At 38.6% G+C, this 12,266-nt stretch overlaps 1 protein-coding gene across 3 annotated transcripts in view; it reads right to left on the bottom strand.

Annotated features, from left to right (window-relative positions):
- Positions 1-12,266, bottom strand: part of NFATC3 (nuclear factor of activated T cells 3) — a 139,667-nt gene that overhangs the window by 62,335 nt on the left and 65,066 nt on the right. For all 3 annotated transcript variants that reach the window (XM_043600897.1, XM_043600899.1, XM_043600898.1), the window contains exon 4: positions 987-1,186. In XM_043600897.1, the coding sequence (XP_043456832.1) occupies positions 987-1,186 (200 nt within the window). The remainder of the gene's footprint in view (positions 1-986; positions 1,187-12,266) is intronic.

Raw genomic sequence — 12,266 nt, 5'->3', positions numbered from 1 at the left:
CTGTGCCAACAATGCAGAGACTGCTTGGGATTCTCTCTCTCCTTCTCTATCTGCCCCTCCCCTGCCCACATGTGCACACACTTTTGATCTCTCTCAAAATGTACACACACGCGTGCGCACACACACACACACACACACACACACACACACACACACACACAAAGAGGGGCACCTGGGTGGCTCAGTCAGTTAAGTGTCTGACTTCAGCTCAGGCCATGATCTCATGGTTCATGAATTCCAGTCCCGCCTCAAGCTCTCTGCTGTCCGCACAGAGCCTGCTTCAGATCCTCTGTCCAGACCCTCTCTCTCTCTGCCCGTCCCCCACTTGCTTTCTCTCAAAAAAAATATTTTTTTTAATTGGGAAAAAAAAAAAAAAAAAAAAAGACCAGAAAAGAAGAAAAACAGAGTTTGGGGCCCCAATGACTTATGGAGTTCCTGTGCTAGCCCTAAAAATGCCTATTTGTACATTTCTTTTATGGAATAACAAACTAAACGTCGACTGTTTAAGCCACTGCATTCCTTGTGTGACATATAATCCTAACCTGAACAAAACTCTAAAGCATTCTCATTCAGAAGCTAGCCACCTCATTTTGTTTGGAAAGGAGTCAAACAAGTAAGCCTGGAGATAGTAAAAGTTTCCTTAAGGAAATTTGACAATCATAATAATTGTACTGCAACTGTTCTTTTGTCTACCCTATTAGACTGTGAGCTACTTGCAAAAAGTCCATATATTTTTATCTTTAACATTTAACAAAATGCTTGGCTGGTACCACATGGTTCATAAACTTCTGCTGAAGTGCATTTCCTTTCTGGAAATCTGCTACCAACTTTAGCTAATGTCTTACAATTATCTACATAATGTTATTCTGTTAATTTAGAACCATGAATAATTCATTTCTGTACTATAAAAAGAAGTATGTTTTTCTCTGAAAGTTGTTTTAGGGGAAAAAAAAGAACTGCCCATTTTGGGGTATGTTTCCAGATACCTGGCTGACATATTGTTTTCAGGAAGAAGGGGAATTTCCAGAACCTTTGTGCTGGCAATTATTATCTCTTGACTTGCAGTAGCAACAGTCTTCCCAGTGATTCGATGCACCTGGTAAAATGCATGAGGTCGTAAATATCGATCATCTGCTGTTCCAATAAACATCTGTAGATTTATCGGCTTTTCATTATAGCCCAGGAGCTAATGAGAAAGAACAAACAAAAATACAATTCATTATCCATTATATTTATAATAAGTTTACAACAGGAAGTTTATTATATCTGTAACATATATTATTGATACACAAAATGTTATTTCAAGAAGGTAACAATAAAAATGTAATAAGTGAACAATCTTCCAAATTTCAGAAGATTATGAGTTGTAAAATGCTGGAATGTTACAAAGGAATGAGGGGGTTTTGGTTTTTTTGTTTTTTGTATATATATCCGGAATAAAAATTTTGCAAAGCTTTCTTATAGAGTACTGTGAAAAACCACAAGGAAAGGGTGCCTACATGGCTCTGTTGGAAGAGTTGCAACTCTTGATCTTGGGATTGAGTCTGAGCCCCATGTTGGGTGTAGAGATTACTTAACAATAAATTTAAAAAAAAAAAAAAAAGGTGCCTGGGTGGCTCAGTTGGTTGGGCATCCAACTCTTGATTTCAGCTCAGGTCATGGACCCAGAGTTCTGAGATCAAGCCTCGTTTCGGGCTCCGGGCTGAGTATGGAGCCTGCTTAAGATTCTCACTCTCTCAGCCTGGGTGGCTGTCAGTTAAGTGTCCAACTTCAACTCATGGTTCGTGAGTTTGAGCCCCATACCAGGCTCTGTGGTGTCAGAGCAGAGGCTGCTTCAGATCCTCTGTCTCCCTCTTTCTCTGCCCCTCCCCCAGTTTTCTCTCTCTCTCTCTCTCTCTCTCTCTCTCTCTCTCTCTCAAAAATAAATATTAAAAAAAAAAGAAGATTCTCTCTCTACCCCTCTGGCCCTCTCCCCAACTCGTGCTCTGCAAAGAGAGAAAGGAAATAAGGAAGAAGGGAAGGACAGACTGACTCTGTACTTTAGGCAACATAAACCATCCAGCCCAGACTTAAAAGACATGGGTGTACAGGGGGCACCTGGGTGGCTCGGCTAGTTAAGTGTCCAACTCTTGATTTTAGCTTGGGTCATGATCTCACATTTTGTGGGTTCAAGCCCCATGTTGGGCTCCATGCTGACAGCGTGGAGCCTGCTTGGGGTTCTCTCCCCCGCCCCCACCTCTCTGCTCCTCCACTGAGTTCTCAATCAATCTCTCTCTCTCTCTCTCTCTCTCTCTCTCTCTCAAAATAAACAAGTAAACTTTAAAAAGACTTGGGTGTACAGGAAGGTCCTCTAACAGGCTATTAAAATCAGAAAGTTTGTTTTAGTAAAAAAATCTCAAAAAGCCTATTATATATGTTATCAACTTAAAATTTCAACTGACTTAACAGGCTGGGCTACTTGACTTTCTCTGGTGTCCTTCACTATTTTTGAGGTTAAGATGTGTATATAGGAGTAGGACCAGGAGGTGCTAGAGGTAAAAATCGCAACCACCAAAAAAGGAGGAAAATAAAAGAAATAGAGCCTGAAGAAGTACACATATAGCACTTAGGGAGATTCCCCTGTCCAATCTGATGCTGACTAGCACCCAAATGACCCACCATTATGCAGGTAACAATGACAAACAGGAACAAACATAAAGAACTACTTCAAAGTATGGAGAGCAAATATAAGCATATACTGGAAGCAAAGTGACACATGCTAGAATTGTAACAAAACAGTGTTTCCTGTTTTTAAGGCTTTCAACCTGAGGGAAGGCCACAGACCATGCCTTACAAAGTGGTTGACTTTCCTGTACAAAATCTAGTCTTGAAGGGCCTCAAGAACCAAGGACAGAGTTTGGGACAACTTCAGCCTCTGAGGAACTCTGAGTTCCCTCAGAGTAAAAGGGAACTCCCAGAAAGGAGACAGCCAGAGAAGGGGAGCTCCAAGTTATACAAATAAACTTTGTCCAGTCCTTTGGCTGACCTGGAAACCATCCATAACAGGTCAGATCCCAAGGAGTCTAAGGCTAATATAACTGAAATGAGACTATGAGCTCCCACTAACCAGAGAGACAGATTTTACAGGCTGACTCTAAACAAGTTAAGTGACTGCTTAAACAACAAAAAAATTCATTCTTTGGGGTTACATTTGGGTATATATGTATATCTGGTTTTGAATTGAATTTCTTTATATATTCTGAATCATTAACCCCTTGCAGATATAGGATTTTTACAAATATCTTTCATTCTGTAGGTTGTTGGGTTTTGGTTTGTTTGTTTGTTTTTTTTCCACTTTCTTGGTGGTGTCCTTTGATGCACAAGTTTTTAACTTTCATGGGAGTCCAATTTATCTAGTTTGTCTTGTTGCCTGTGTTTTTGTTGTCATACTTGAGAAAGCACTGCCAAATCCAATGTCAAGACTTCCCTGAATGTTTTCTTCTAAGAGTTTTATAGTTTTAGTAAAGTCTTACATTTAGGACCTTGATCTGTTTTGAGTGTATTTTTGTCTATGATGTAAGATAAGAGTCCAACTATATTATTTTGTGGGTAGATATCCAATTTTCCCAGCACCATTGGTTGAAAAGACTGTCCTTTCCCCAGTGAATAGTCTTGGCATTCTGTAGAAAATGAACTGACCATGTGTGAGGGCTTATTTCTGGGCTTTCTATTCTATTTCATCTATCTGTTTGTATGCCAATACCACAGTGTTTTAAACACTGCACCTTTGTAGTAAGTTACAAGTTAGGAAGAGTAAGCCCTCCAAATTTATTCTTCTTTTTCAGTGTTGTCCTGCTTATTTGAGGCCTCTTGCAATCCCACATGAATCTGAAAATATGCTTTTCCATTCAACAAAAAAGGCTGTTGGAATTTTGGTAGGAGCACTCACTCTCTAGATTGCTTTGGGGGGGGTACTGATGGCTTAATGTTAAGTCTTCCTATCTATGAACATGGATATCCATTTATTATGTGTACTTACATTTTATTTTTATTTTACTTGTTTCCATCTATTTTTCTTTCTCTCAGCAATATTTTATAGTTTTCAGCATGTAAGTCTCGACACCTCCTTGGTTCAACATATTCCTAAGTATTTAATTCCTTCAGATGCTACTATAAATAGAATTACTTTTTAAATTTCCTCTTCAAGTTGTTCATCACTGGTACACAGAACCACAAATGGTACCTGTATTTTGATCTTCTACCCTGAAACGCTGAATTCTTTTATTAGCTCTAGTAGCTTTATTGTGGATGATGTGATATTTTCTATGTATAGGAATATGCCATCTATGAATAGAGACTATTTTACCTCTTCATTTGCAATTCAAATGCCTTTTATTTCTTTTTATTGTATAGTTCTGGCTAGGACTTTTAGCACAAATGCTTAACAGGAGTGGTGAAAGTGAGCCTCCTTATCTTGTTCCTAATCTTAACTCAGTCTTTTTTTTTTTTTTAATGTTTATTTATTTATTTGAGAGAGAGGTAGAGAGTGAGTAGTAGAGGAGGACAGAAAGAGGGAGAGAGAGAATCCAAAGCAGAATCCAAATCCACACTGTCAGCACGGAGCCCAAAACAGGACTCAAACTCACAAACCATAAGATAATGACCTGAGCCGAAATCAAGTTGGATGCTTAACCAACTGAGCCATCCAAGTGCCCCTAGCTTTCAGTCTTTTACCATTAAACATGATGTTAGCTGTGGGCTTTTCATAAATGACCTTTCATGGTAAGGAATTTTCCCCTTTTCCTAGTGTGTTGAGTGTTAGGGTTTTTTGGTGGTTTTTGTTTTTGTTTTTAATGAAAGGCTGTTGGGGCACCTGGGCAGCTCAGTTAAGCATCTGACTTCAGCTCAGGTCATGATCTCACAGTTTGTGTGTTTGAGCCCCGTACTGGGCTCTGTACTGACAGCTCAGAGCCTGGAGCCTGCTTTGGATTCTGTGTCTCTTGTGTGCGCTCTCTCTCTGTCTGCCCCTGCCCCCAACTCACATTTGCTCTCTTTCAAAAATGAATAAATTACAAAAACAATTTAATGAAAGGCTGTTAAATTTTGTCAAATGGCCTTTTCCGTGTCAGCTGAGATGATCATGTGTTTTTTATCCCTTCTATTAATGTGGTGTATTACATCAACTGATTGTCCTATGTTCAATCCCATTTTACATTTCTGGGATAAATTCCACTTGGCAATGCTATATAAACCTTTTAATGTGCTGTCGGATTTGGTTAGTTTTTTTGTTGAGAATTTTTGTGTTTAGATTCATTAGAAATCCTGATCTCTTGTATCTTTGTCATTGTATCTTTGTCATTATTATCCTTTTGATTAAAAAATTTTTTCATGCTTCTACAGAAATCCCTCCATCTCTTCACATACCTAGCCTACTTCTACTAACTGGTTTAGTATTTTATTATGGTTAAATGAAAGACTCTTTCTGGTAACTCTAACATAGATGAAGAGGTAGAAGATCTAAGCCATCTCATCTCTAGGTCTGCTTCTACTGATTGTTTTCTTTTCACTGTGGGTCACACTTTCGTGTGTGTGTGTGTGTGTGTGTGTACTGTTGAGCATATACTGAACATTCTGTATGACAGACTTCTAAAGACTCAAGTAGAAATGTATTTACCTCCAAAAAGAGGTATGCGATTTCTTTTGACAGGTTACAGTTCTTAAGCTATGTCTCGTCTTTGTTGCAGATTTAGTCTCATTCCTCTGCTTTGAGTTAGTCGCTTCCTTATAGTTGGTGGTCTTAAAAGCTTCAGAGAGATTTCTCTCAGTAATCTCCACTGCTACTTTTAGCCACAATTGGGAGAAAGATGTGTTCCATGGCTGCTTTAATCCATTGAACCAACAAGGGAGCGACATGATAATATAGGTTGCATGAAGTCCATTTTTCAGTATGCAGAGTGGAGGAGGTGTCCAGCACTTCAAGGCAGTACTGGAGTTTCGGGCACTCAGTCCCTAGCACTGTCAGAACAAGCTGTGGTCACGAGTTACAGTGTCAGTGATGTTTTCACTACAGCAGTACTGGGTAGGATGGCTAGACAATGTTCTAGACCATGTAGCTTCCAAGCCTGAGATTTTATAATACCCTTTAAAAAAATTATCTTCTATTTCTGTACTATGACTTATAAGTTATCCTGATAGATGATATCAAATATAAAGTGCCTAGTCATGTCATATAGGCAGTGATAAACAAATATTAGCTATTATTCTGCATCCATGATTCTAGGTATATAATATAGTCAGAGTTCAAATGTGTAGAAAGAGTTTTTTTTCTACTATGTAGTCTTTCAGATGAACACTTTACTCCCCCTGCTTGCCCATCCCTAGATTACAGTGGAGTTTGTAACCAAGCAACATCATAATTCAGTGATTATCCTCTACTTAGGAAAGGACATGAAGATTTCTGCCTATTATTGGGTAGTATAATTTACCTAGGATGGTTTCCAATACTGTAACATTTATAAAGAAGCAATTAAAGCTTGGACCATTGCAATAGCCTCATAACTGTTCTCCTTGTTTTCACTCTGGCTCCTTTACAGCCTACTCGCTGTGCAGAAGCCAGAGCAAACTTTAACTAGATAATTTCAAGCCCTGCTCAGAATTCTCTAATGGCTTCCTTTCAACACTCAACTAAATTAAAATGTCCTATGATGATTTACAAGGTCTATGTGATTTGATCCCTGGCCAACTTGTTGCCTTACCTTCTTTAACTCTCTTCCCTTCAATGATTTGTTCTGACCATCCTGGCCTTAATGCTTGAACCACCCAAACTCATTCCTAACCTCAAGGATTTCACACTTGATATTTTATCCCTCTGGAATATTGTTCCCTCTGATCTTCATATTACCTCACTCCTTCAGTTCCATACTCAAAGATTACCTCCTAAGAGAAGACCACCCTACCTAAAATACCACATCTCTGTCCCCTTATCCTGTTTTATTATTTTTCATAGTATGGATCACTATGAAAAGTGTATTATGTATTTATTATCTATTTCCCTCAGTACCATAAGTTCCAAGAAGGCAGAAACTTTGTTTTGTTCAGTCCTCTACCCTTTCCTTTTTTAACTGAGGATCTATTATAAAAATATCCATATTGAATGCCACTGCTTCAGCCAATATTATATAGGGACACTAAAATAAAGAACATATGCTATATGTTAACTAAAACTGATTTAATATTTATTTTTGAGAGAGAGAGCGTGGGCAGGGGAGGGCAGAGGTGGGGGGAGGAACAGAGGATCCCAAGTGGGCTCTGTGCTGACAACAACGAGCCCAATGTGGGGCTCAAACTCACGAACTGTGAGATCGTGATGTGAGCCAAAGTCAGACACTCAACCACTGAGCCACCCAGGCACCCCAACTAACTAGAATTTAAATAAAAACTTGAAACAAAAAGAATTTTTAAGAAGTAAAATTTAAAAAATAAAATAAAGAACAAAGTGGCATGTACTAAACTTTAAGAAATTAGTGAAGACTCTAAAAGGCAGAAATTTACTTATAATAAAAAGGATGTACGGAAGCATATGATAAAAATCAATGAAGGCTCTATGAAGGAGAGAGAGGACAGAATCATGGAAATCAGTTAAGAGGCTGAAGCACTAGGTACTAACATCACATGTATTGGAAGTTTAAATTAGGGTGGATGTGAGAACATAAACAGAAAATAGAAATGAAGAGGGATGAATGCAATAAATATTTCCCTAAAGAATTTTTTTTTAACTGACTACACACGTAATAATGAGAAAGGAAAAAAAAGAGGTTAGAAGTTGTGACCTTCAGTATCTAGGAGAATGGTGGTATCACTAGCAAATAAATGAAGAAGTCACTGATTCAGAACAGGTTTGGAGGGAGATAAGGTAAGGTTTTCTTTTTTTTTTTATTTTTTTTTCAACGTTTATTTATTTTTGGGACAGAGAGAGACAGAGCATGAACGGGGGAGGGGTAGAGAGAGAGGGAGACACAGAATCGGAAACAGGCTCCAGGCTCTGAGCCATCAGCCCAGAGCCCGACGCGGGGCTTGAACTCACGGACCGCGAGATCGTGACCTGGCCGAAGTCGGACGCTTAACCGACTGTGCCACCCAGGCGCCCCCCTTTTTTTTTTTTAATTTTTTTTTTCAACGTTTATTTATTTTTGGGACAGAGAGAGACAGAGCATGAACGGGGGAGGGGCAGAGAGAGAGGGAGATACAGAATCGGAAACAGGCTAGATAAGGTTTTCAATGTTAGTCATGGAGTATTCAAAGTAACAATGAGACAGCTAGATGGAAATAATGAAGCTATATAAGATGTATATCCTTGTAGCCCAGCCAAAAAATTACTGAACAATAAACACAATGCTTTGCTATCTATTTTGATAACAAAATAATACAGTCTAGTATTAAAGGATGTCTTTAAAGGATGACATTTATCCATTTTCCTTTCCTTATTTTGACACGATGAGCATGGACTGTACAAGTTCCAGTATAGCAATACTCAGAGGACTTGAAACACTACTGAGTTTTAACTTCAACATCGTGGTTTACAGTGCCCTGAGCAAAGTGTGAAGTGGTAAGAGTACCACACATGTTCTAACTGCTCTACCATCATTGCACAAAAACAGTCACAGTCAATACATAAATGAATGAGCATGGCAACACAATGAGTGAGGTACACTACAGGCATTTTATGACAAGGAGCCAAAGACTGAAATTCCTATCAATGCATGGGATAACTAGTTCTTCAAAGTACAGAACTAGCCTATGTTACGTGGAACTTCAGAATGTCCCACATATATTTATGTATACAGAGAAACTTATGAACTCAGAACCCAACTCCATAGTATAAATAAGTACCAAAAAAACTGCAGTTTTAACACATGAATTTGTAATGAATATGACCACCATATAAATTGAAGAAAACTTTAGCAAGAGTTCATCATTTCAGAAAATCATGTCATTGCCGGTAATGCCACTCAATGATGGAATTTAGGGTGCTAATCAATATGCCTGCCTCTGTACCTGCAAAACTTGCAGTGATACTGCAGCTACAAATATCTAACTGCTTCACTGTCAAGCCTTTTCAATGTCAATGTCAAGCCTTTTCATTTTGAAATGTAACTATTTTGTTACAATTTAGTTCTAAATTTATTTCCCTGTAATATTACAGTATTATATTGATATTCTTACATTTGTATGTGCAAGTTGATTATATAATCTTTGCATTTCCATTTCAGGTTAATGAAGTAGTACTATAAAATATTTGTTCAAAACAAAAAAGTGGGGTTGGGTATGACAGAGTTGAGAATCATTAGTCTAGAAGATTTGCAAGTCGAGGCACATACGAATTTTCTCTTGGACCGGTCTGTCTAAAAGCAAATCTTCCAGTCTCGTCTAGGGAGCATAAACTTGTCATAAACATTTTGAGAGTTAAGAAAAGGGGTCAGGGGCGCCTGGGTGGCTCAGCTGGTTAAGCGTCTGACTTCGGTTCAGGTCATGATCTCACAGTACGTGAGTTCGAGCCCAGCGTCGGGCTCTGTGCTGACCGCTCAGAGCCTGCAGCCTGTTTCGGATTCTGTGTCTCCCTCTCTCTCTGCCCCTCCCCTGCTCATCCTCTGTCTCTCTCTGTCTCAAAAATAAATAAAAACATTAAAAAAAAAAAAGGGCGGGGGGGGGTCAGAAGTCTCCATATTCAGTATGCAGACTTTCCTTATGCCTCTCCCTCCATCCACCCTCCATTTTCTGTACAGATATTCAATCTCTGCCTTCAGGTATTCTAGAACCTAGAATGTCTATTTCATTCCTGCTGAACAGCAAATCTCCAATATTCTCCCAGGGTAAGACAGTGATAATCACTTCACTATACTACATAAGAGAAAAATCTGTGAACTCTAACTGCTTCTTTTGTAGACTTTCAACTAATCCTTCTGTTTTCAGCTTCATCTCACACCCCACTTTCAGAGATACCCAGTGCCTCAAATTCCTGAGTCTTTCCACGGTTCTTTGATATAAAATGACTTGTGCTCTTTATTGACTCTTTCTCTCTATCCAACAAGGTTAAGTTACAGCTGTCTAATGTCTAATGAGAGTAAACACATGTGTTCAATTTACTATCTTTAACTGGAAGTTGCAGTTTTCTGTAAATATTTATATAGTCAAAAAAATCTATCAATATTTTCCCTTTTAAAAAAGATTTTATTTTTAAGTAATCGCTATACCCAATGTGGGGCTCAAACCTATAAGCGCTAGATCAAGAGTCGCACACTCCACTGACTGAGCCAGCCAGGTGCCCCTCAATGTTTTCAGTTGTGATTTCTTTTTATATATTTTGGTAGACAAAGTTAATAAATTTTACATCGGTTTAATTAAATTGAAAATATTCCAGGGGCACTTGGGTGGCTCAGTCAGTTAAGTATCTGACTTCGGCTCAGGTCAGTTCATGATCTCGCTGTTCATGGGTTCAAACCCCGCACAGGGCTCTGTGCTGACAGCTCAGAGCCTAGAGCCTGCTTCAGATTCTGTGTCTCCTTCTCTCTCTGCCCCTCCCCTAATTCTGCTCTGTCTCTCACAAATAAATAAACATTAAGAAAAATGTTTTAAAAAGAAAAAAATATATTCCATAAAAAAATAAAATGCCAACGCGATCACAATAAAAACAAAAAAGCCTAAATAAGTCAGTAACTGAAGAAGAAATTGGAAACTCATGGCTAACAAGTGGTTATTCTGCTATATCCGTTGCTCTTTCATGTCTAATCTAAATTGAACAAATTGGGGTGCCTGGGTGGCACATTCGGTTGAGCGTCCGACTTCAGCCAGGTCACGATCTCACGCTCCGTGAGTTCGAGCCCCGCGTCGGGCTCTGGGCTGATGGCTCAGAGCCTGGAGCCTGTTTCCGATTCTGTGTCTCCCTCTCTCTCTGCCCCTCCCCCGTTCATGCTGTGTCTCTCTCTGTCCCAAAAATAAATAAACGTTGAAAAAAAAAATTTTTAATTGAACAAATTATTCTATGGAACTGTTCATCTAGGGGAGGAAGAAACACCAACAACTTTACAATTTGCCCCTAAGTACTGTGAAGGGGACAGGGTCCATCTTGTTATCCCCAGAGCCCAATATGGTACCTCGCACATTACAGGCATTCAATGATTGTTGAATGAATGAACTTTGGAATAAGAGTACAATTTGGTGGCAAAAAATAACTCATGAGGTTTGTCAACAGTATTATTTAAATAAGAATTATAGCCACTAAAGTAGGCTGTTCAAAATGAAGTTTAAAATAGAAAATACAAATAAAAACTTTATTACTATCTATTAAGCTACCCAAATATCACATAACGTACCTAAGTACTATATACCAAAGTATCCTAGTCATATTAGATAGCTCACTTTAATACCAGCTTGGCAAAGACATAAGCCACCTGTCCTTTATACTTCGATAGTAAAATAAACCAGTGATGGGGGAACGTAATCATGCATATAAGGTTTCAAAGGGAACACAGTTCATAACACATACTTCAGCCAACATATGCTCCAAACATATGTACTATATAATATATGAAAAATAGCATTTTTCCTATGCATCTTAGGAATTCTAAAGCAAGATCAAATAAATTACCCGGTCTTCCCATCTCATTTCCAGATGAGCATTATGTTGAGATCATAAACAAATTATTGCTTTTAACAGTACTCTCTAAAAAAACTCTCATCTAGTATCAGTATACCTCTTTTCAGGCCACCTTCTGCTTTGTAGAAGAAAGTAAGCCAAGTTGTTTGTTATGTTTCCGTATCGTTTCCATAGCAAAAGTCTGTGCCTGCTTAATTTAACTAAAGCTGGAGTGTTAAAGCCGAAAGGTCACTATAGGACAGACTAGAGCAGCTTCAATAAGAGCAATTCTATTATCAGGTCTGCTAAATTACTTGGGGGGAAGGAATCTGAATATATCAGAAACATGAGAACACATCATACAGATACTAAAAATAATTAAATTTCCATAATATAAACTGCTTCAAACTGAAAATGTGCATATAACATCATAATAAAAAATCACCTGGAAAATGATCTTGGTATATGATGAAATATAAAGTCGAAATATGAAAAAAATTCTACAATCCCCATTTAAAAAATTTCAGTAGCTTTTGGGGCACCTGGGTGGCTCAGTCATTAAGCGTCTGACTTCGGCTCAGGTCATGATCTCACAGTTCATGAGTTCAAGCCCCGCATTGGGCTCTGTGCTGACAGCTCAGAGCCTGGAGCCCGC

Source organism: Prionailurus bengalensis, chromosome E2 (assembly GCF_016509475.1).
Source record: "Prionailurus bengalensis isolate Pbe53 chromosome E2, Fcat_Pben_1.1_paternal_pri, whole genome shotgun sequence".
Taxonomy (NCBI): Eukaryota; Metazoa; Chordata; class Mammalia; order Carnivora; family Felidae; genus Prionailurus; species Prionailurus bengalensis.
The sequence above is the reverse complement of the archived record's forward strand: the minus strand, read 5'-3'. Positions and strand labels throughout refer to the sequence as shown.